At 38.4% G+C, this 26,221-nt stretch overlaps 1 protein-coding gene across 15 annotated transcripts in view; it reads left to right on the forward strand.

Moving 5' to 3' along the window:
• Window positions 1-26,221, forward strand: part of TENM2 (teneurin transmembrane protein 2) — a 716,298-nt gene that overhangs the window by 316,004 nt on the left and 374,073 nt on the right. Inside the window, exon 1 of one of the 15 annotated variants that reach the window (XM_052816243.1) lies at window positions 23,059-23,271. The exons of 13 other annotated variants lie outside the window; for them this stretch is intronic. In XM_052816243.1, coding sequence (XP_052672203.1) covers window positions 23,226-23,271 — 46 coding nt within the window. In that variant the 5' untranslated portion in view covers window positions 23,059-23,225. Of the gene's footprint in view, window positions 1-23,058; window positions 23,272-26,221 lie in introns of those variants that run through there. One more of the 15 variants, XM_052816244.1, reaches the window with a different exon arrangement.

Raw genomic sequence — 26,221 nt, forward strand, 5'->3', positions numbered from 1 at the left:
CAAAATTGTAGCTTCACTTGCCATATATTATCTTGCCTGTGTCTGTTTTATTCTGGTTCTTAGAACTTGCCTTTTATTATCGTTTTAATCATCTTGATCGGTATTATTATAATCACAAAATGTCAGCCTGAGGAAAGTGATAATCTAGTCATTATTATGTTTCAATGTCACCTTTGTCAATTCATGCTTAGCTACCATTTAAAAATTTGATATCAATCCTGTGATTAGATATCATTTGTGATATGGCCAGTATTTACAGGTGAGCAGTTACAATAAAACAGCACTTCAGTATTCCTGTTCGGAATTAACTTCCTCATCTGAAGTTATTCACCTGTGTCACCTTAATGATTTTTTTTTTTCTTTGAAACTCATTGTTGGATCTAAATATTAATATTCTCATAGGTAAATAGTTTTGTATCATTAAATGACACCAGTAACTCTCCCTGGTAGTTTGGAACCATTTTCTATGCATGATCAAAGATAGATATTGTTCAAACATCTGTAGTATAAATTTATAAGTTACTTTTCAAGACACTATTACATTTTAACTATTCTAACATTCCAAAACCTTTCCTGGAAATGACCAGCACAGACACTAATTTGATGTTCTCAGTATCTGCTTAAGAAAAAACCTTATTTCATCATTTATTTTTTATTCCAGATACATTTGAAATGAGATAAATTTAGCAAGATGATTCAGAAATGTAAAGGATTATGCAATACTGTTTTGCATTCTTAGTTTCAGTTCAATAAAGATTAAACTATTAAAAAGAGGGACCAGTTAATGCAGCATAAAAATGATGCATGAAATGTGACATCTCTTTAACATTGAGAGAAAACACTTCCCTCCATTGAGTGCTTTACACTGAATGCAAAATATTGACACAGCCCTATTATACCAAACAATAGACTTCTTTCAGAAAGATAATTTTATAGAAGGGATAGTATCATGTGATCTTATTAATATTTATGAAATATGATAACAGAAAAAAGGGAATTGGGATAGCGCTGCTATCTTTATAGACCCTATCCATTTCAGCTTCAAAATGTTTTTCATTTCACACATCAGACACTAATTAGCAAATATCTAATTAGTGTTAGAAGAGTAATCACTCATGGGAGTTGTTGAGGCTTTGAGCTTTCATGCATGCAAAAATAGTGCCACTTTAGGTACATTTGTTAAGGTACAGTAACTTTAACTTTTATTTTTCTCTGAACTGCGTGAATTAAAATAAAAAGCAAAATTAAGCTCCAATAATTGGGGGTGGGAAAATGACTGTATTGATAAAGATTGAGGCAAGATCCAGAAAACTTAAAATGTAGGTATTTTGAAACTTCTGTAGCTGCTGGTAAATTCACTAGACAGAAAAGGATATAATATTAATTTGATTTGTTGTTACTTTCCAGGTGAAAAACTATCTGTAATGTTCCTATTTACAAAATAGATAACTGTATATACCCTAAATTAGTTGAACACACAGTACAGCTAAGGATGGAATAATCAAAATGCTGTAGGAATTCTACCATTTTGAAGTTTTACAGTTCAAGTATGTCATGTTGATAAGTTTCTTGTTATGATAATTATTAAGTTATGTGGGGTTTATTTTGCATTTTTCTTTTAGGAGAGACATGAATTCTATATAAACAAAATCTACCTTACTAGTAATTTTGTCACAGAGCAGATAAATGCATTTTAGCTAGAAACATAGACAGTGCTCAGTATGTAGCATTGTGCTTCTGTTAGCATCAAAACTACAAATGTAAAGGAGGAAGTAAAATAATCTATTTTTTATTCCTTGTTTTCATTCCTGATTTTGGCAACATTTCTAAGTTCACTCTAAAATAATATAAGCAGGACCCCGATTTTGAAAATAATCATACTGTAGGAAATATATGAAAATAATGTTAATGATAAAATACTTGTGTACTGTTTAAATATGCAACAAAATATTAAAAAGTGCTGGAGGACTGAAGAATTAGTCTTTTTTGATTCTATTGAATTTGATAATGCAACCCCTTTTTGCTCAACTTTCTGAAAATGAAATGTCCTTCTATCAAAACTGGGTGCCTTCTAATTCATATTCATAAACATTTTTCAATAACTGTTTACTATCAGTTTAATTTTAAAGATAATGTGGGTTCAAAATGTAGCTTTTAGATGGATAGAGAGAAAAGCAATTCATCTGTGATCTCCACTAAATTGATTTCCATTTCAGTGGAAATGGCTTGTAGTGAAGTTTCAACTGTCCTCAGCAGAATGTTTCCTCCAAATGATGCAATATTTGCACAATATCAACTTGTCATACTATCCAGAATCTGGTTCCTAGATATTAGAGAAATTGAGTAGTCTATTTTGTTGAAGGAACTGAATGGAAAACAGATGTAATAGCATAAAGGCTGGATATGCTTAATTTTTTTTTCTGTTCAGGCAGCCAGACCTGCATGGGCTTTACACCTCTATCCCAAATATATTAATAAAGCCATCAATAGGTCAACAATACCTACCATGCAACAGGAGAAGTGGCTATCAACTGTTTGATCAAGTGTCAGCTTTTTTTAAATCTTATCCATTATACTGCTGAACGAAGAATTTATTCCTTGTATTCAATCCCAGTGAACTCTTAATTTCAGTTTTTTATTTTATGTTGCTTTCTGTCTTAGCCGCTTTTTAAAAGCACTGCATGTTCTGAAATTGTGGGTCACTGAGTACAGCTGAAATTTTTAAACATGTGAATGAAAATGTGTGAAAAACGGTGCTTAGATTATAAAGACTGTGTGAGGGCTTAATAAAAACGCTGGAAAAAAAATTGAAAGTTTAGAAGTAGACCTCTGGAAAATGAAGTGCATTTAGGAGATGGTATTTCTCTGCATTGAATCCATGAAAATGGAAAAATGAGTGTGTTTTAGGGAAGCTTCCATGCATGGCTTAACAGCATTATTGGAAATGGACTGATTTACACTGGTATGGTCTGCTGATGTTCCTTAGAACTTAAGGGGGCATATCAGCACATCTTTTTCATCATCAAAATGCTGCACAAATAGTTTGCATAATGGCAGTTTTCCATATATTGTGACTTTTCTAATTTCAACTACTGTTTACAATAATGATACTTAGCTGTTGCATGCAGCTTGTAATCAGTCGGTTGCAAAGTGTTTCTATAGAAAAGGTTAGTGTCATTATCTCAATTTACAGATGAGAACGTTGAGGAAGAGGGAGGGCAAATGACCTGAAGCAAATTTGAGAATACAACCTGCTTTTCCAAACTCCAGTTTGTTTCTCTAGTCACTTGTCCTCACTACCATATTACCTGCACTAAAAATAAGAGTTTCTGAACCTTACTAAAATATTAAAGCCTATAATGCTGGGTTTAGGTAAACAATCTTGCTTTACAGGTTTTTTCCTTGGTTTTAAGGCTGTAGTTGGTCAGGAATTGCTAAACAATAGATAGAATACATAATGCATTTTTGCATTTTGAACTTTTTTTTTTAATATAAGTGTGTTTAGTTTAAATTTAGTAGATGTATGGAAAAATTCCACACAGGAGGGTTTTGTTGTATTGAATAATAATTTTTTTGTTGGGTTGTGGGTTTTATTTTTGTGTTTGTTTAAACTTGGGGGCAGTCTTTTATTTCTCTTGAATTCCTCATGTTTGTCAGAGCAGGGCATGTTTGTCAGGACAAGAATTTTATCATACTTTTGGAGAATGCCTGTCTTTCTTAAAACACCACTCAGAGGCGAAAGAAGAATCAGTTGATTCTATAGGACTCCGTCTTTCTTCTTTCCTCAAAGACTGAGCTAATCTCTCTGTCAACTTGAGTGTCCTAATTTATAACTCCACACCCGTAGGCTTTATTCCTGCTCCCCTTCCAAGTAATTGACATGTCAATGAAAATGCAAGAGCAACCCCCCCCCATGGGTAATAGGGATACTGAGACACTGCTGTTATCTTCTCTTCAAAGGATCTCTAGAAATGCCTTCAATTGATCCATTCCTGTATGCCATCTTTTAGTTTGTGTCAATCCAGGAGCAAGGTGGGGGTTGTTTTAATTTAAGCCCAGGGTTTTTTTGTGATCAACGTGAGATGTTCTACATATATAAAGATTTATTATTCTGTATTGATTTTATATAGCAGAATAGTAAGCAAAATGAGAATAGTCAGTATTGTTGAATCATTATACTAGTCAAACCAAAAATAATAATAAAGAATACCTTCATTAGTAATATTTTTCAGTATTTGTAAGAAGATTTCTAAGTTAAGCAGATGTAATCAAGCTTGTAAACATCCAACTTATGGTAGGTTTTGCAGGTGTGTGACACCTGTCTCAAACATTTGATGGTATTTCCACCCAGCCTAATTAGCAAGGTCAAAAATCAAAGATGTCTATATAAAGCAACAATGACCAGATTGTAAGTATGAATCATAAACAGATTCTCGATATCCCATGATGATTTACTACTTGTGGGAAAACTTCATCTCCATATTTTATTTCATTTTTCTCCTTCCTGTTGTAAGGATATACTAAAAAAAAGATATTTTGTGCTTGATGTAGTGACATAATGGATTTAAGATACGTAGGCAAAACCATTCTTCTGGGTTCTTTATTTACTGTATTTCCTACTTTTTACCTTATAGTCTCCTTGTGTTTTTAACCTTTCTCTGTTGTAAAAAAGGACTCTTTAAAAGCATTTCCATAAATTTCAAAACCTCTTAAGTCACTTTGGGGTGTGGCTTCACCAGGGAAAGAAACTTCATTCCCTTAACTTGACTTTTCAGTTTTGATTTTTGAGAAAGTTGTTTTTGGATAGTCTGAATGTACTTAGAATTTTTCTGTTAAAACAAAGGAAAAAAAAATCTTAGAAATAGACTATTTTACTTTGTCTTCCAGAATTCTTTGAGTTATCATTAATATTATTCAGCTTGTAGAAATTATGTGTTGCCATATTATTTTTTAATCAAAAAATGGGACATATTCCCAATTAACAGAAAACTGAAAAGATCCAACCCAAATGCTTCCTTAAAAAAGAGTTAAAACTGAGTCAGGGTCATGAAATAACAGGTGTCTACTTAGTATAAGGTGACAAACTTGATAAAGAATCTGGAGCAGCTGAATGTTGTTCCTGGGGAAGCATGTTTACCATTTTCAAAACTGTGGATTTTAAGCCTGGATTAAATTTCATAAATACATTTGCTTGCCACAATATGTAGATCACAACTAGAACAGGAAAATGCAATTTATATAAGCATATAAATCAAAGGGTGTCATTTCAAGTACCCTTTCATGAATTAGATTTGTCTCATAATATTCCTATTAAGTAGGTAAATATCATTGATCCTCATTATTTAGAAATCAGGTAGCATTAGCAAACACACATTATATTTCAGCAAAAGATTTTCAAGCTTGTCATTTGAATGTTAGGATCTTTGCTGAATCAGTAGTAAGTAGTTCCTAATCTCCCACGTAATTTAATCTATTTTCTGTTTCCTCTTCTGTAAAATGGGAACAATAATACTATATGCAAATTCAATATAAAAATGCACAGAACAGTTTTTGCCACTTGTGAGATCCGAAGTGCATATAGCCAACTGTGTTGTACTGTTTTTAGGAAATTTTCTCACTGTGTTAAACTTCTTTTATGCAGTATAGCCCACTGAAGTCATGAAACCATCAAAATAGTTTTTTATGATGCTGAGCTTCCTAAGATTGTAGGTAACTGTGCTAACAACAACAGCTTTAGTTAAGCTATAGTTATTTCGGTTTCTTCTACAACCAATACAAAACCAGGATTAAACTCTTTTGCAGAAATATATATGGAGCATGACAATATACTCAACATACAAGACTTTTATTTAAGATATGCAAAACAAAATTAAAAAAAAATCCTAGGTCCATATTTAACCATATGATAATTAGATTTACAAGAATCTGTATGGTGTTTAGGAGGCCATGTAATTTATTTCTCTCATGTAAATTAATGCTTTTAACTTACAGTCTCAAATAATGTTCTTTTATTCCAGACTGTAACGTAAATGATAGTGTATCAGTTTTATTATCCCTGGATGTGTTTACTTGCTTGATCAGAAGTACAACCATGTGGTACCATCTTCTCACAATAATTTTATTTCCCTTTGAATGAGAATGGCTTATTTGAAGTTTGTGAAAGGCATATCTGTACGGAATTCATAGGATTTCATGTTGTGATATAGCAAGGAGACTTGCTAGAAATTGCCTGTTTCAGGCTGATGATGCAAAGCTAGACATCTGTTAAATTAACATCTATCTAACATTTTTGCCTTTCAGTCAAATGCATTCAAAAAATTTAAATCTTTTTTAGCTGTCAAAACAATCTGTCACAAGATATTTATTTTTTTGTATAATGGGTTACTTAAGGAAAGCAGCATATGGCTGAGTGAGCTGCACCTATGCTGCAGCTTTCCCAGATCTGTACTACCTATGAACTACTGGAAAATGTACATACTTACATGATTACTTTTGAAAATTTAAATAAATAAAGTAGAACTCTATACTTTTTAACCTATTGGATCCCTTTCTAATTTGTGTTTCAAACAAAAACAAAACCCAAACTTCTAATGTTAATTTTGGTAAAAAACTTAGTAAATGTCACCCTGCCTTTTTGTCTTAAAACAGTCCATAGGATGATAAATACTTCCCTGCGATAAATCACAGTGTGAACACGCCTGCATTCACCTACAAGTTTGTTTCTTTGCTTAATTTAGGACATTCATTACTTCTCACAGAGGAGGATATAATAACACGTTATCAATTACAATTATGTATAATTTTAATAAAAACCTGTAATGATAGATCCTAATAATGACCAAAGCAAAAAAGCCTTCAATGCAATATATAGCGCTGCATTGTGCTGGATTCTCATTCCATCAAAATATGGCTTATGTATCTTGGTGACATACTCAGTACACTTTTATGTGCCCCTTTCAATCATGTAGCAGTCTGCCCTGCCCTATCCTGCAAGAATACTACTGCAATCTTTCCAGATTAAATTCATAGTGAAATCCTGGCCTCATTAAAGTCAATGGGCCTGCTACCTCGAAGTCAGTGAAACCTAAATTGACTGCTTGCTTCACTGTATTTTCTAATAGATAGACACACTGGAAGTCCAATGTTAGAGCTGTTTAAATTATTTCTTTCAGATGAATTTATTTGTATACATTTCTTCTACTTTTAGGTTTAGATTTATGTATGCTTGAAAAATGAAGGGGGTTTTGTTTTGCTTTGCTTTTGTTAGTCCCATAGCACATAAAAAGCATGTGTGAATATGAGCTGTTTTGCTCTGGGAATAGTAGCTTTGTAGACGGGTGAGATTGGAAGTACTGAGGATGTGACATACTTCACCTCTGGGGAGACAAGAAATGTGTCACCCACGCCACTACAGCCCTTCAGGGAGCATCTCATGTTGCTCATGCATGGTGTAGTTTTGGATGTAGTTTTAAAGCAGAAAGAACATTGTATAAAAATATTGCAATAAGTCATTGTATTTCATTAGTTATTAATAGAAAACTTTTAAGTGCCCCGGAAGGAATCTCTGTGGGTTTCCATGTCAGTATGATATTTTCAGAGAGACAGCATTTGAACATTGAGAACGTATGGGGACACAGACTATGGAAATCATTCACTTAAATGTCACTTTTATCTTAGATTTGTCATCTAATTTTAATATTTGAATGCCATGAATATGTTTAATTGTAGTTTGCTTTACAGTAAGTTGTATTTCTTACTACTGAATGCAGCCAAAATACATACATGTTAATTATAATTTGGGGTTTTTTTTAAAGCTAGTTGTTTTATTTTTGCTTTGAGAAATATGTGTATAACAGGCTGCAGAAGCTGTTTTAGGGTTTGGGGGAGAGTTTAGAAACAAGTTTACTATAGTAAAGACTTAATTACAGTGAGATAAATGGTGCTAGTATCAGAGAAAGAAAAATGAAAACTTTTAAGATCACATTGTAAACTAGTGTACATTGCTAGAGCCCTATTGACTTCAGTAGAGCGTAGAGCATTTTAGGATTTTGGCACATAAGAATAAAAAACCCCCACATCCCACACCTGAGCATCACCAGCCAGCAGCACCCTCCGTTCCCCCGCACCCATTCACAGCAGTCCTCCCGTCCGCCTCTCTCTTCTTACCTGCAGTCCGTTAGCAGGGCGCCGGCAGGCTGTCAGCTTTGGAGCAGGTTGTATGCGGGTCGGTACGTGCATGTCCGTGTGCCTGGTCTAATAGAACAGGCAGTTCTTGGGTTGTGTCAAAACTCTTCTGTCAGTAGGGACAACTTTGGTACCTGTTCTGTACTCATCTTATGGGTTCTGTGAAACTTTTAGGAATTTCAGACCTTTGGGATTCACACAAATTTGTGTGTACCTAGTTGACTAAATATTTCATGGGAGGACTGACAAAGAAGCAGGTTTTCTCAGAGAGACAGAGTAAAAATGTAACGCCATTAGTCTTCATCATAGAAACTAAAATTTCCTTTTTCCTCTTTGTTACTGCTATTGTGTCTGTTCTTTAAGAGTCATAAAATACTTTGAATGTATGATAGTTTTAAAGTGTAGATATTTTTAGGTGCAATGGGCTGTGACAGGCTGAAGCATGAGCCTTGCCTTTTCTGGGCAGAGGTAGATTGTGTATAAACTTTAGTAAAGGTGACAATAATCGTTACAGCCTCAGGGCTATACTGAGAGTCCGCTGTAGGAGCAAGAAGTGTAGGTATTAGCAGGTTTTTTTCTACACTGCTTAATAAAATGAAACCTGTCCTTTTGTTTGATATGCTAATAACAGTCCCTTTTTGTTTGTTAGGGAAATCCTTATTATGGTGAAGCTTCATTCTGATCTGACACGGCCAAAAGCTAATCAATGGAAAGTTGATCCTAATATCCCATGATGCAAGCACTGCCAGTCAGTCCCTGTAAGAGCGAAGGGTCACTGAAAGTCTCCAGCTTACCGGTGCGGAGCCATACAAGCTCCTATCCCGGGCTGCTGCTGTCATTCTGTCTTTCTCTTACCCACCACTGATAAGCCTTAGTCTGTAGCTTTCCCTTCACATTCCTCCCACCTCTGCAGAAGGTACCACTGGCCAAAGGCTGTAGCTGGCTTTTCTGAAAACTCCTGTGGGGAATGGATGGTGTGGGGTTTTGCCCAACTTGAAACTGAGAACATACCGTTCCTAACTGCAGCTGAACACTCACTGGTACCTACGGCTGGAATTACGTGTGTTCTGAGCAGCGAGCTGCACCTGAGAGGTATATATATTTTCACCGGTTGGCTGCCCGTAAGCACCAGGACAGACCGTATAGGATGTGTTTTCCTTCAGCCACTGGCAGGCCAATCAATGAAATGGTTTTTGCTGACTACAAAATTGTGCTGGCCCTCTTAGGAAATGCTGTTTCAGCTAGGGCAAACAGTAAAGCCCAAGAACCTCCAGTGTTTAGGAGTGTGGGCAATGTATCTCCAGGCATAGGTACAAAAAATCTGAAGAGTAACAAAATTATTTTAAAGTGCTTTTTCCTTAAAACGGGTTCTTGGCTTTCCCTTTATCTAGCCATTCCTTTTTTTTTTTTTTTTTTTTCTTTTTTTCTTAAATGAATACTGTTCTGAAGAAGCAGATTTTGGGAGCATTGTGCTGGGAACAAAAGGATTCTTTCAAAGACTTGTTGCTCAATCTTGTTTACAGGATTTTTCTTTTCCCAGAGCCTTCTAAAGTCTTCTCAATTATTTGCTTCCCTAATGTATTCATATTTGCTAGAATAAAACCTTGCTCTATTTTGAGAAGGACAGTACCAAGTGCAGTGGTTCCCAGTCTTTTCTGGGTGAAACATAATCTGAGAAAGCTGGCAACGGCATTTCTTTCCCCAGATATCTCTGTGTCCTCCCATTCTCACCAAGACTCCTGCTACTTTCTTACTTCTTCCTCTGTCTCAGGATTGCTGCAGCTGCTCTCTTGGTTGTCTGTGTTGGGACTCCTGCTGCTTTCTCCTTGACCTCACCAGCTCTGCTTGCTGCCCAACAGCAGAGCTAGTAAGTCACAATGCTGTCTGAATGATTCAGGCTGACTCGAAATGGGGCGCTTTGAGGCATTTCAGAACTGTGCTTGCTAGCACATTTTCCTTCCAGCATTTCCTTTTCTAGCATAGTTTCCATGCATTATGACTTTTAAGGTGCCGTGCCATGCCTTTCCTATCAGGTACCCATAATGTCATACAAACATCACGCCTTGGCGGGTGAGGAACAATTGCACTCGTGCATGTGGCATTAATAATAATTATGATCATAATCATCTTTGGGAATACATTAATATTGTTTTCTTACATATGTATTAGGTTAACACTTAGCTAAATAATCATAATTAGCATCTTGAAAATTTTGCGTAAACATTAGTTATTAAACCCTTAAATGGGTCCTGTGAGGTATCATTACCACCATTATATGAACAGAAAAAATTGACCACATCAAAGGTAATTGTCTTTCCCAAGTTCCAGCAGTGAATCACAAACTGAGATGCGATTTGATCTCCAAAGCTCTGTTTCAATCATGGATTTTGCATGCTTTAACATACTGACTCCCCAGAGTTCAATGTCACTTGTCTGAACAATAAAAATATTATTGTTTACATTCTATTTTCTAGTCATGACACAAGAAATAAGTTGTCAGTACTAGCCCTGTGGTTTTGGGGGGCTCCCTATTGCAAATAAAAAAAATATTTTTTTGGTATTTGGGGTGACTGCCATAACTGTATTAGTAGTTGTAACCTTAGGTGTTGTTTTCTACTTTGAAATAAAATAACTGAAGCAAGATATTACCTGACAAATGAGAAGCTATGTTAGAATGCCATTGAAAGTTAACCCAAATGGCACAGAAATGTCATACATAGTTGATTATAATCATGCTTCTGTGTAGAATGTTATTTTTGTATATTGCTCTGGTCTGTTTATAACCATTAAGAAGGGAATTATGCATAGTACTGTGTCTAGATTCCAAGGAAGTTATTTGGCCTGTACATTATAATTTTTATCTGTTGTTTGGCTGCAGGACAGCATATGGAGTCATTATCCACTTAATAAACAAAATAGATGCAACCTCCCTTTCCACTCGGTGAGTGTTGGTATGGGAGTAGGTAGCATCTGTCACCTGTGCAGACAGACTGAGAGGTGGAAGTTCAGTCGGGGCTCTCATTTCTGCCTGTTGCAAGAAGGGTTGTTTGGGTTGGTATTTTTTTTTTTATTTTACTACCTAGAATAATGATCCTTCCCTACGAATGTGTAGATGATGCAATAGCAATGGCTGTTTCCACTGGTAAAGAGAGCACACTTCTGTCCCTTATGGCCCATATACGTAAGGCTCATCAGCTTACAATGGATGGTATGTAGCACGTTTAGAATCTGGGAGATGCATATGTGAAAGTATGAAAGATACAACTGAGGAAATAAGTTCAGTGTTCTTTGAGGCCATAAGGGAACTAGCTGAGGTAAGATTCCAAGTGTGTGCTTTGCTTAAAGACTGAAACACTCAAAAATATTGAGTGAGGTCTTTGTAGCCAGAGCACAAACATTTCCATGTTTGCATATTGTTCTTTGGAATAGGTACTGATTCTGCGTGTCCCTGTCTCCCTCTGTTGTTCAATTTCCTACTCTTTTTTTTTGTGTGTGCTCTTTAATGGGGTTTTTTTGGTCTTGCTGAATTGTAATCCAGCGGCTAACAGGGCAACTAAATTTTAATAAGGTTTTATTTGACTGTAACTTAATTGAAAGCTTTCGGTTTTGATTGGACTCATGCAAAACCTACTTTTTTTTTTTCATTCAGCAGCGGTGTGGTTAAAAATTCACTGGAATCCTGTGTTTAAAATTGTTAATCTAAAGTGAAAACTATACACCTTAATTGTTCACATTACCAGCAGCTATCGGTTGTGCTAATTTGGGGTTTTATGCATGAGCAAAGCTATGCAGTCTATACCTGGCTCTCTAAGAAAATAAAAGATCTCTTTCTTCAGGCACCTACAGCATCAGCCTTGTCATGCTGATGACTGTGGCGAGACAGAATTGCCATTAGTGTTAGCCCTTTGGCATCTCTTTTTGATCAGTGAGCCCTGCCGAGCTGTTCAGGTATTCATCGCGCATCACGGCCGCAACTGGTGTCCAAAGGATCTCTCTCTGCTCTCTCCTTTCTGGAGCTCTTTCTCCATTCAGACATTGTCAGTTCTGGTTTATATCAAATACTGCTCTTCTCTCTCCTAACCCTTCCTCAGAAGGGCGGCCCTGGGAGGCGCGCACTGTTGCACTGTCCTTCAGGTCCAGCGTCGCGCGGCTGCGTAACGCGTTTCCCGGTGCCCGAACGTTCCTTGAGTTCATCCGACTAACCGGTGTGCCACCGACTAACCGGTGTGCCAGACAGTCGCCCGCCTGGGTTCCCGGGCTTCTTCGTGCCACCTCCTCGTGGCACAGGATGTCCCATTTCCTCTCGTTCCAAAGAAAACCTCGGTGCCGGAAACCCCCTTCGGGCGGCTGTCAAACTCGGGGGCAGCGCGTCGTGACGCCCGCCCCACCGCTCGCCCGCCCGCTCTCCCGCCCTCGGCGCTGCGAGGGCCCGGTCCCGAGCGAGAGCGACCGCCGCCCTCCATCGCGGGGACGCCTGCCCGGGGAAACCGCCGCCCGCTCCGCAGGTGCCGCCTGTGAGGAGGCTGCGCGCGCCCAACCGCCGCCCCTCGGCGCGCGCCCAACCGCCGCCCAGCGCGGACTCCGCGGCGGGGCGGGGCGGGGCGGGGCGGGGCGGCAGCCGGCGCCGAGCGAAGGGGAAGGCAGCGCACGGATGCGGGGGGGGGACGGGGCTCCCGCCCCGCCCCGCCCCGCCCCGCCCGCAGGTGTGTGCTTCGTCTGACAGGGTGGGCGCGGGCCGACCGCGGCTTCTCGGCGGGGCGAGGTGGGGGGGGCCGTCCGGCGGCTGCAGCGGGACGGTGCCGCGGCCCCCGCGGGGCTTTTCCTCGGTGTCGTCGGAGCGGGGAGGGTGAGCGCGGGAGCGGCCGGGCCGCCGCTCTGCCGGGCGGGGAGCGGAGGGCGGCTGCTCTCCGGCCGGGCGGTGACCGCGGCTGGCGGCTCACGCCTCGCTGAGGGTTGGGGGTGTCCTCGGGAGCCAGGCTGTTCCTGCCGCTTCTGTGTCCGAGTCCGAGTTAAAAACAATCGCAACAACACGCGCCTCCCCCTCCCAAGGAAAAAAAGTAACCAAAAACCCCTCAAACCACCAAAAAACCCGACCACACCCGCCCCCCCCCCCAAATACCCAACCCTGGCCAAAGCAAAACTCAGCGTTGATTGATTTATTTATTCTTTCTTTATCCTTCCTTTTCTCCCTGTTCAAAGAGACACCGGATTCAGGTCAATGCTAAAGCGTGCCGGGCCGGGGGAGGAGAGGCGGTGGTGGGGCTCGGGCTGGGTGGGAAGAAAGCGAGCTTTGGTTTCCGCCGGCCCGAGCACCTTTACCAGGAGAGACTCCGTCTTAAAAGCGTTTCAGTGTTGCAGCGAGAGCCGTGGTAGAGGTGAAAGTACCCAGAGCGAAACCTCCAGCCTTCCAGCCCTCTTTACGGATCCACCCGTACAGCTACGTTAAATTCAGTTTTAATGGTTTGAGGGGCAAAGCACCGTGTTCGTGGCTGGACAGCTTGAGCGCTCGCATCCTCCTCGCTTGCCGTTTTAGTAAATGTCAGGTGTCATAACAAAACTCGTAAACGCATTTCGGACTCAGTGATTAATGCGACTCTAGTTTGGCAGGCTCAGTCATCCTGTAGAGGTAAGTCCCTCCACGCCATCTCGGCAAGCAGAGGTTGCTCGTTGTGATGCAGCACTTCGGGGCTTGCCTAATTTCACGAGCCACTTCGAGACCCTTCAGCAAGGAGGGGTAGTTCTCCCCCCGCGTGCCCACGCAGGGCCTGGCCTGGGCGGCGGTTGGGCACGCGGGCAGCGGTTGGGCGCACGCCGAGGGGCGGCGGTTGGGCGCGCGCAGCCTCCTCCCGGGCGGCACTTGCAGAGCGGGCGGCGGTTTCCCCGGGCAGGCGTCCCCGCGATGGAGGGCGGCGGTCGCTCTCGCTCGGGACCGGGCCCTCGCAGCGCCGAGGGCGGGAAAGCGGGCGGGTGAGCGGTGGGGCGGGTGTCACGATGCGCTGCCCCCGAGTTTGACAGCCGCCTGAAGGTGGTCTCTGCGGTCCACATGCTGGTGAGTCCCTTCGTCGCATTTAGAGCTACCTGAGCACTTGGCTCCAGGAATGCAGGGCTGCAAATTGATTTTGCGTGGACGTTATTTCAGTAGCGTCTGTAAGAGAAATGCATGTGTGCCTAGTGTCAGGTGGCTTATCCTGGACTAACATTTTCCTCCTGCCACCTTTAGGGTAAACATTTATTATGTTTTCTGGGCTTTAAACATCAACAGATGTTGAAAGTATTTCAATAGCACCCTTTCGTTGCTCTTAAAGGACTTCTTGACAAGCATAAAGACATGTTTCCATTTTGGTGAATACCAGAAAACATGTTGGAACTACTTAGGCCTTGAATCAGACATTACGTATGATGATAGGATGGGTTTGGCTAGTTCTTACCGAACTGAGAAGCATTTTTAAAATGAAATTCACAGTACTATATGTTTCTTCACACTTTTTTTTTTCTTTGTCGCGAACATGTATCGGTTGATGTCAATTAATGCTCTGTAAATTTGGTTAACAGAAAATCTGTTAGAGTTGAGACAAAAACTAGGTGATAGAGATAAGCAGGGCAACAGAATGTTTAAAACATCCTCTATGACTTATGCATTGCATGACTGCAGTCATATCCTTTATATTAAAAAAAAAAATCACAACAGCATGGCATTGCTTTACATTATTATAGTTACTTTGAAACCTTAATCAGCAGAAAATCTATCATGAATAAGGAGTAAGGTTATATAAAATTCCACCAGAGATCCAAACATTTTCCCACTGAGGTCAATAAGCACAGTTTTAATGGAGAAAAATGGGGTATTGGGGTGGGGGGGGAAGCTTAAAAGTTCTGGTTGGTGGGTTGGGGGGTGGTGGTGTTTCTTTTTTTTATGTGTTGATACCCCTCCCTGATCTCTTCAACGGTAGTTTTCAAAGTACCTTTACACACCAGCTGTTGCCTCTATATTCTCTTCATAGATAGGGGTACTGAGTCACAGAGGGAGGAAGTGTATTTCAAAAAGCCCTAAAAAAAGAAACGAGGAGGTTCAGGGAAAGAGGAAATGGAGGTTATTGAACAATTTGAGCATTTATAAGATAGTCTGTCTGGGTTTTCTCCAAGATTGGACCCCTTAAATGTCATGCTTTTGGTGTTGTGCATTAAGATGAGCACTTTCCAGGAAATATGTGTGGTGACTCCGTCGTATTGTGTAGCCTAGTTCATATCTATTCCTGGTGATTTCCAGAGGTTTTTTTAGGTATTCAGCGTCTGAAATTGTACTGGTTTATTCCAGATTTCACAAGTAAGAATCAGATTATTGTCAAAGAGAGTTGGCTGATAAGTAAAGTTTTGAATTGCTTCTGTGATTGTCACAGGAGAGACAATGTCAAAAAATGACAATGGCTGAAATAAACTGGATGGCTGAAAAATATTAAAAGTAAAAATAGTTAACACTTCTTTTTTTGTTGCCTACTTTTTTCACTTTGTCAGAAACTGTTTACTGGAAAGCCTTTGCTCTAATGTGTCTGACTTCATAAAGTTGAAGAACATTTCAAATAACAGCCAGATAGTTCACCAGTGGTTTTAGTCAGCTGAGTGGAAGAAATGACACAGTCTCAATTGAGTTTCCATGGAATCAAAATCTGTATATTCTAAAGATAAAAAGATATAGAAAAAAAATATTGGAAGTTACTATTAAATTTTGTTTATTTTTAAATACAGCAAGTTACTTATGGATATTTTTAAGAGAATTAACATACCTAAAAAGCCACATCTTGGTATTTATAATGTGATCTGGTTGCATTTCAGAACTGTGAAACAGTTGTCTTAAAACCAAACCTGTGTGTTTAATTTTTTTTTTTTTAAGTTTTAGTCATTTGTAATGTAATGTCATCTTCGCTTTTTATAGAACTTTTAATATACATATGCTTTTTTGAACATTTCTGTCACTTTTTAACAATTTACTTAAAATACTATGTTTTAAAGTTCTCAAGAGTCAATCATGTCAAGTTCTTGCTGTTCTCAACATTCTAATCAGTACTTTACCAAATTTTTTTTAGTCTTTTGCTTCACTATGCATTTTCTGTTAGTGGTGTGACAGGGATAAAGACAGGAACAGCTGCTCTGGTTCATACCAAAGGTTCATCAAAACCGATTTCCAATGTCTGATGAGAGCTGATGGCATGCCAAGAAAAGTGTTTTAAGGGTGCTTTTATATGCCTTCTTGGTAGAATTTTACTCTATATTCTAAACAACAACAGACGGATAGTAAACCAGACTTTCTTGAAACTACCCACCCTTTTTCTTATCTACTCATTTGCTTGAGTCATAGGATAGATACAGCATGAAACAGTTTAATAAAAAACCATCTTGACTCATGTTATAAGTAGGACTCCGTACATATGCAGGCAGCAAGTAGGGATTGTGCAGTTGTTTTTATATACTGTTGTTATGGTATTGCTTGTATAGCAGTTCAGTGTTTCTTGCATCATCACCGGTGTGGTAACTGTTGGTGTAAAGTTAACTGTTCATCATGGGTCTGTTATAAATGTGCCGAAATGGAAGTCTTCAGAATTCTCTAGGGGTCTTTCAGCTGACCTAGAAGACTTAGAGGGCTTTACAGTTTTGTTTCACGAGATAAGTGGAATTTTAGGCGTTCCAGTATAGTAGATGACTATTCCACTTGACCATTACATGAAATGGTTTGAAGCTTTTAATGAATTTTCAGTTGTTACGAGTAGGGTAAGACCTAATCCTGTAAGACCTTTGCACTATAAATGTGAAAACTGGAGTTTTGGTGCAAAAATTGTGGATCAGGACATGAGTAAACAGGAGCAAGTGTTAGAAAGTAAGACCTTTGTCCCAGTTTTCCATTTCCTCTACCATGCCCTGTGTTAGAGATGGAGCGCCATTTTTCTGTTTTCATCTTGGAACTTTGTTCTTTAATAACTTCTTCTTTTCTTTTCCCTTCATTTTTTGGTTGTCTCTTGCAGGCTTATTCTCCCTTCTTAGGGAAGCCTTCCCCATTTGAAAGCGTTTTAGGCATCCTTGGCACATGGCACAGATTGAGCTCAGCTCCAGGCAAGTCAGCAGGTCTTTGGACCCTGGCATAACAACAAATACTTTAAGGAGGTTTCTAGATTTGGTTCTGTGCTTCTACGTTATCGAGGAAATATGCTTGTGCCAAGATTAGCTTACAAAAAAGGACTTTTTTTGATGAGTTCTGGTTATTAGGGAACGACAGCAGTGGCCTTTTAATTTGTTGACATCCCTCTGCTTTTTGGCATCTGTATCACAGGGGTAGCAAAGCAATGTATAGAGCATCTGGAATTGAACTCACAGCAGAAATAATCTCAGAATAGAAGTCAGCCTGAATATAGGTCAAGTTAGTGCATAGGAAACCAACACATCTTCAAAGCTGTGGCTCAGAGAAGTACTGAATGCTCAAGGGTATACTTAAGGCATGAATGTTGCATATTAATTCAGAGGACAGGGCAGTAAAACTAGGCTTTGTTCAGTTTTTAAGCGTGTTGCCCAGTACTCTAAAATAAATTGTACGCTCTGTGAAGCTATGTACTCTGTTGACTTGGTATAGATTTGTACTTCATGTAGAGAACTTAAATTATCTAGTAGTGAAGAAAATCCTTTTCGAGCCATACAGCACTCTCCTGGAAGCTGGCCTTTGTCTTTGCAAGCAGAACATACCTATACAGTGTGAAGGAGCTCTCAGCCCATGTTATAGGAAGAAATCATGGCAGGCAAACCTGTACCTTGTAGGTAAGTTATTCTTTCAATCCCTAATGTTAATTGAGGCACAGGAAGTTCACATGACCTGGCTACCATTTAGGCACAGATGAAGGTAATCAGTTTACTGCTGTTTTAAAAAATGTAAATCTTCTCTGGGAGATACTTCAGGAATTGTTTGACGTCTGATGACAGTCTTAAAAGGCTTTAGCTTGTGTGACTGTATTTGGAGCTACAGTTGGAGCAAAAATTCTAAACAGAAATGTACCAAGCAGACAGTAGTACAAGTTGGTGCCACAGAAGTCTGAATTTTGAAATGGCATTTTAATGCATATTCCTGTATGGTTTTACAAGTAAATACAATGAGGGGAGGGGGGAATTATATGTCCTTTGAAATTAGTATTCCCAAATAACCAGGAACATACTGATTATCTCCTTTTTTAGTTCGTCTGTCAAGCAAAATTTACAAAAGTACTGATTTCCATTCATTCATGAAATGACTGATTTCATAATACATTAACACTTACTTTATGAAATAGAGAAAACTAAAAATTAACTATATAAACAAATAACAACTTAGGTATTAGTTATTATCACTTACTGAGTTGACAATTACAAGAATCAAAGATTATTTTCAGTAGCCATTAAGAAATTCATATGACTCAGAGCCAAATTACAAGCTGCTTCTGCTGAAGAAGCTTCTGCTGGTATTTTTTCTTTGTTTCCTTTGCATGACACTTGGCTATTTCTTCTATCGTGTAACACCAGCAGTCATAGACAAATTTGTTCAAGCATGCATATAGCGAGTAAGGTTGTAGTGTTTGGACCAAATGGAGGTCATAAACAATTATGATTTATAATGATGCTTTCACATGTATTCAGTTATGCCCAAAAAGCAGTATTTAGGTGGTTTTATAATTCATATCAGCAATAGCATCACATGTTTTCCTCCACCCTGCCAGGATGTTCCATGTAGCTTACGCTTGTGCAAGGTCTTTATCTTGGGCCTCTCCCCATTAAAATTATGTCTGAATGTGACACTTCTTTTACCACACCAATTTCACTTCTTGTCACAAATTGGACACTGGGAAGTTAAGTGTAGACAATATAAGACAGAAGGGATTTTTTGTATGCTCTGCCTCTGTTCTAGCCCTTGTGCTACTCTTGTATTTCCTCTGAGCAGTGAACAGACCGCAGTCTAGGGAATGGTGGCTGGGGAGGGATGAAGGGCCTCACAGTGCCGTTCTACTTTTACAGGTGTGGCATGAGAGAAAGATCCAAAGGTATTATTGAAACAAGGTTTGTGGGGAAAAAGGTGGTATGTTTTATTAAACCAACTGGTATAACTGAAAAAAAAAAAAAAGATGCTTTCAGACACAGTCTTTTTTCAGGTCTGAAACAGAAGAAACAAAAACAAAAGGTTGGAAAAATTAGTTCTGTGTTCCTGCCATTCAACCAGATAATTGGCAAAGAAAAAGTCTTTCCTAGATGTAAAATACAGAAGGATATTCGTAAGAGAATGTGGTCATTAGCTCTTTTGCATAGCCAGAGGCTTTGATTTAGCTCCAAAGGATATGTAGTCAATGAGTGTTTCTGGCCAGTAGTCCCTTTAATAGGCAGGAGTACTTTTGTAGCCTTTTGCCACTTTATTGCCCCATAATTTGCTGTCGTGATGCTCCATCTTCTAGATAACACTGTCGATTCATTTTCCCAGTAGGGGGTTGTGGGGAGCGGGACTCAGCATCATAGAAACAATGCAATGTGTTGAATGTTCTTCACTATTCTATTACTATGCAAGTTTTAAGTCACAGATATAGAGTATGCATTTGCATGCAGGCTAATGAAATCCTAGACCTAAAACAAACAGAAGTATGATCCAGACTGCTAGTAGAGTAGAGAAGTAAGGGATCAAGAGGTTTTCTGTGATTAAACTTGACTTGGCTTCCTCAGGTAAGATTGAGGGAAAGCTCTGATTAGTTGTTTTCTCTGTAATGGTGAAAGTACAAAAAATGGGCTGGGAATCAGTTATTTATACCTCTGCACAAAATGACATTACTAGTACATTTCATTGTGTAGTTATTTTATAATGTTCTATGGTGTGGTTCCCGTACGCTACTGGAGTACTGCTTGAGGAGGCTTAAGTGGAAGCACATTTAACAGCAGTAAAATACAGGTTTTGCATTCATGTTAGTCAAAGACCTAGCCTGTCTTGTGGAAATGTGGCTGATTTATAGAATAATTTACTTCCATAGGAGAATAACTTGCTTTGCTCACTGGAGCTGTCAGGACTCAAGCAGTTCAGTGTCCAAACATTTCTAGTTCAAACACAAGGTCAGTTCTTGTAGAAAAGAATTTAGTTAGTATAGTATGTGTAAGCTTATGCTTAGTTTTAGCAACACAATCTTGTATCTTTCATGAAAAACAAACTGCATGCATGTTTTCAAGTGTTTTGTTGACCTTGGATGTAAATACAGGGTTTGGACTGCATCATGAATTTGTAGATAAGCCCGTAAGAATGGATAAATACTTATAGAGGTATGTATATATGTTTGTGGTTTTTGAAAATTGTTGTCATGAATATAATCTAGTGCATTGCAAGATATGTGGAAACTGCTTATCAAGACTTCCACGAGACAAGCAATTTACCAATAAGGGTGAGAAAATACAAAATTAAATAGGAAATAGACAGGAAAAATCTCTTTCCTAATTGTTACTGTTACTAATTTTAAGTTAAATATTTATGCTCACTGCATAGGCAGAGTGAGCTTCTTATAGGAACTTGGTACTTCCTTTTTTTTTTGTCTTTTTTTTTTTTCTTTCTTTAAAAGGTAGCTAGGGACTTCCATTAGAGTATTTACTAATAATGGTCTGGAAAAACTTGCAATAACTGAACACATGGATCTCTATTTCTCCTTCCTCCTTCTGTCCCCCTGAATCTTCAGGTTGTGTTTATTTCCTTCATGTCTGGAAGAGAAAACAGGAGGCCTTTAAAGCAGCTGCACTGCTTGGATTAGATTCTTTAGACCAACAGAGCAAGGAGAAAAACTTGATGTAAACCATCACACAAAATTCTTCTTTGCTAGGTCAGGCTAATGCTGTATTGATACACATATGGAGAGAGGTTTAAAAAGCTTGGCGTTCTTATGAATATTTTTCTCCTTATGGTAAATTTTACTCTAAGGTCGTAATGCAGGTCGCTCAAGATTAGTGAGAATCTGATTTTAATGGATCCGTATTTATATAAGTGTATTGCCAGTCCTCGGGGGACAAAAAATAAGAAGTGAAACACTGAAGCACTCACAAATTTAGCAGTAAGTGTGAGGTTTGGGACAGTTTGCAAGCTTAAAGAGTTGTTTTTCAAATTTTACTTTACAAATATGAAAACTGGATTCCATCTGCCCAGAGCTTAATATGATGGTTTGTGGTGAGATTCTGGAGGTTAACATTCAGAGAAAAACATCAATTCTTGTAAAATTTGTGGTACGATAATGATATTTAAATACTGAGTGTTGAAATTGGCCACTGATTCCCTGATAATAATTCATGAACTCATCTTCATAACCTCATCTGTGGAACTGGGAAATCCTTACAAAAGAGGATACCGAGTTGTGTAGAGCTGTTAAAACTTTTTTTTTTAAACTAGCTAGGTACCTTAAGACACAGATGCCTGAACGTAGTAGCACTGTGACATGCATAAGCTAACAAAGAAGTATGCTATACAGTTGAGATCTAGATCCAGATTTCCAGAATCTTATGTCACTGACATAGTCCTTCCTTTTCCCTAATAGAGTTGAGATGCTAAGATCCAAGAGGAGGCCCAAATAGGATGCTGCAGCAAAGAGAATATATATGTTCTTTTCCAGGTTTGTTTACATTTCTGCTGCCCTCTTAATCTTACATCTCCATGTAATAGCCAACTCTGATTGTGGACTTGTGTTGGTTCTGCAGACAATTGTCAGTTGGCTAAAAGCCTATTTGCCTTTACCTTAAAAAGGTAAAAGGTATAAAGAAAGCAAATTACAGAAGCTGTCCTAATGTTACAAATGGTATATATAGTTAGAAAAAACCACCAACCAAACAAAAAACCAAACAACTCCCCCACAGGCACCACCCCCATCTTGCATGAAAACGAACCCTACTTGTATGAGGACTTAGTGTGTGGACTTTTTCTAAATGAGTAAGAATTCATAATTAAATCTGAAATTTTAAATTTAGTTTTTAGCTCGTAATTGCTTTTTAAAAAATTTGAGATCTGATCGTACCTCTGATGGATTCCTTTAAAAATGTTAGTTCTGGGTCCCGTTTTTTCTACTCCTACTACCTAGTGCAACCTCATATAGAAATAACAAAATAAATAGAAGACAGTGTCTGTAATACCTCTTTTTTTAAGCACAGATTTATCAATGCTAATGTGTTTTGTTGCTATGAAAACTCGGTTATCAACATTAAACATTTGTTAAGTCATTTGTTTATCAGTGGCAGTTTGTTAGTAGTTATAACTAGAATTCCATCTGCCAGTTAAACTATATTGTAAATTGATGTAGAAATTAGCAGCTCCTGGTTTTGGGGGGTGAGGGGAGGTGTCTTTCCTAATGAATATATGAACTTAATTGCACATAAATGCGTCTCTAGAAGATGGTTGAGGGGAATCTCAGGTATACTGCACACAAGTATGCCAATCAGGCAAAAACAGGCACACATTGTGATTATCTCAGTTTTCAAACCTGGAAGAGACAAGAATGTGTTGCTAAATGAGAGAGGCAGTATGTCATGCTCACTGAGATAAAAACAGAAGCTGCCAGACACTTTGGCTTTATTCTGCAAATTCTTTGCTTCAAAACTCTCCTATCTTTTCTTCATGCTTATTCCCCCTCACATTCTCATTCTTTCTTTTTCTCTCATTGCTGTCTCGATCTCTCTCTTATTGTTCTCTCCCTCTTTTCCTGTCTTTGATGCACATACGTTGTCACATTTCATTGACTCTCCCCTCTTCTCTGTTCTTACACTTACGCCTAGTGGTGCTTTAGCCAGAGCTTGCAGCCTCTCAGGCGAGTTTTAGTCATGTGTGAAGCTCAGTTTGATCGAGCGCTCCTTTTCTGCCTTTTCACTCTTGCAAAAGATTAAAAGGTGGCGTCACATCGCTCCCCTGCTCTTTCCCGCAGGAGGGACTTAAAAGGGACAACAAAAACTAATCACTTTCAATAAGCATTTTCTTGCAAAAAGAGGACTTAGCTGTGCAATTTGAGGCTGGTGGTGAGGATTGGGAAGGCTAGAGGATGCTTCATACTGCTAACAAGGGAAGGAAGCCTTCAACTGAGGCAGGTAAGAAGTGCCTGAATCCGAATGTTTTATGGAGTGGCTTGGTCAGAGCGGTAGATTTTCAGCGTTTTGTAACTGAGGCAAGCAACTGCAGCAAGAGGCAGCATCGGTGTTGTATCAGATTCCTTTTGTTTAAGATGTAAAGTATGTGCTATAAATTGAATTAGAAATGGGTTTGTGAAGATGCTGTATTCACACTGAAGGATTGTCTTTCCCCCTTTTCTCTGTGTATCAAAATAAATCAGAGAACCAGCTTTTGTGAAACCTGGACTTTGCTTAAGGTTAAATTCACTGCTTAAATCTCGGTATAAGAAAAGCTTTTGAGTCTTACAACCCTCAAGGAGCTTGGCATTCTGCAATTTGGTTGCAACAGCTGAAATAAAAATTAATTGTACTTATTTACTATTTATTTAGTAAGGTAAAATCTAGCATTGAGTTTAGGTCTAGGTGAATATGGTTTGTTTGCCTGACATTTCATCGGATGAATAGCTATACCCTTTTAGACATACTGTAAAACCTATTTCGTGTTTATGTTTTGTAAATTGAGATTAAGTAGCATCCTGAATGAAATACGTGACTAAAACTCATAAACTGCATCTGTGTTTAGTAAAGCAATCACCAAATTAGAATAATGGATTTATGTCAGTTGTCAAATGGAGTTAACTCTGAAAGTGCTGTCCACAAGTGCACTTGCATTGCAATAAAGGGCTTTCTGTTTAACAGTTATTGAGAGGAGCTAATTTGTCAGGCAAAGCCTATGAAATTAAGTCTTGTGATAATATAAAATTATATAGGTTAAAGTGTTTGTGGTTTTGGGAAACATGCCCTTTTATTCTCTACAAAAATACCTTGAGGCTCTACAGGGATTCCAAAAGCAAAAATAATTTTAATTACTTTTAAAATGTTACATGCCAATAACTTCTTTTTATTCACAACTGGAATATTTAGCTATTGGGACTTCTGTTTCTGGTCTTCACTGGCTTTGATGCCTTTTTTTTCTCTCCCTACATTTCTGCACTTACATTTTACAGTTGCTTTCTGTATGAGCAAACTAAGACTCTAAATAGAAGGAAGGGATTCTGAGCAGCAGTGATGTTCTGAATTTCATTGTCATACTGAAAAGTGAACGAGCAGTCAAGGATAGTTAGACCATTATTAAGGATTTAAAGGAAAGCACATAATATTACAGTGATCAGAGTTATTTGTGAAAGTAGAGTACTAATTAACTGGCTCTGAAAGCAGAGCTATGAAAAACTAACTTTATAAGCTGTCATAGAGTAAACATTGTTTGATAGGTAGATTTTAGTGTTGCAGACCTACAAATGTGGATACTGCAGATAGAAATTAATATGTTTACTTGAGAACTTTTGTCTTTATGCAAGTTTACCCTAATGACTCAATCCTGCATGCAGACGTACGAATGCGCAGTGCTATGTACCTTGCAAAATTCAGTGGCAGTGCTTTCTGTGTGCATTTGCAGTAGCTGATTTTACAAGACAGGCAGTGACAAGCCACCACACAGCTGAATGGGATCAAGCCCCCAGGGAAGCCTGGTCTCCCACCAGTGTAGAGGGACTTCATGCATTACTACTTATCATCAGTGGTAGTTAATCATACATACTCAACCTCATATAAAGGGACAGATTTTCTTCTGAGGACTTAAAATCAGACAAAAGAACTTTTAAATGTTTCACTGATTTGTAGTGGACATTTTTACTTTTTAACTACAGTTTTGGTGAACCTGTTATTGTTTATTATTTGGCATTGGAATTGCCATTACACCTCTCTTTCACCTTTCAAAATGTTTCTATACATTCTTTCAAGCTCTTTTTACGTTTCAGATCTGTTCAAGTGCATGTTGGATCAAACTGAAATTAAGAGTAACTTGTCTGATAAAAATGGAAGTTGTGGATGTAATGTGGTATTTTAAATGATATTTTGTGACTTAAAGTGCATCTAAGTGTAAATGGTAGATGACTTTTGATATGAATTAGTCGTAGAGAATTTGTTCCTTATGAAATGGCAGAAAACTAGAAGGTTGAAGATGAGCTGACTTGATCTGTTTGAGCCCAGAATGCAGGATCTGAATTGCAGATCATTTATCTCTCCTTTTGGCATTTGCTAACTCTGCCCTACTAGATGTTAAGTGGGTGATTAATAGAAATAGCAGCATTTTACTGATGTTCCAGTAGATGTTGCTGGAGAGCAAAGTAAGGATTACTTCATAGAGGAAAAGAAATGCAGTGAGATTACAAAAGCCAAAGAAAAATCTCAAGGCGAATGGTTATACAGGCTGTTGGTAGTTTAATAATATGAGATCAATAATTTTTTACATCATCATCCTAGGTTCTATTCAATCTGAAAATCTGAAGGGGTACATGTGCTGAAATGAGCCATATGTAGAGACAACTGTCTTTTTTTAAGGTTTTTAGTTTTCACTTGCCACTTTTAACATTTTATCACTAGTATTAACATTGTTTCACATGTGTGTGCTCTCAGAGGAAGGGCTGAAAGAGTATCCCTAAAAGTTTGGTTTGGGTTTGTTTTTTTAAATACATTCATAAAATACAAATGTTTAATTATAAATTAAGAAATGAAATGCATGCAACCTCAAAATTAGAATTCCAATGCAGTGAAGTTGCTTTCCTTTGAGAACAGTAAGAGCTTACCAGATCAACACATAACATAATTAAAAGCAAAAACCGACCCTCTTTCTAAACTGCATGTTATTTTTTTATTTGTACTTTTTTTTTTTTACTATGAACAATTGTGAGTTACCATCTTCTTACGTGCTTAAATTCTGAGAGAAATCCTATGATGAGTCTCAGATCAATAAATTGTAGAGTAACTAATGACAAGTGTGTGGATAGAAAACTGTGATGTCCTATGCTAAAACTACTGTTTTATTAATTAATCTTATAAAATGATAGAGCAGTCCCAAAGGAGTGGAGGT

The sequence above is a fragment of the Harpia harpyja genome, chromosome 20, assembly GCF_026419915.1.
Source record: "Harpia harpyja isolate bHarHar1 chromosome 20, bHarHar1 primary haplotype, whole genome shotgun sequence".
Taxonomy (NCBI): domain Eukaryota; kingdom Metazoa; phylum Chordata; class Aves; order Accipitriformes; family Accipitridae; genus Harpia; species Harpia harpyja.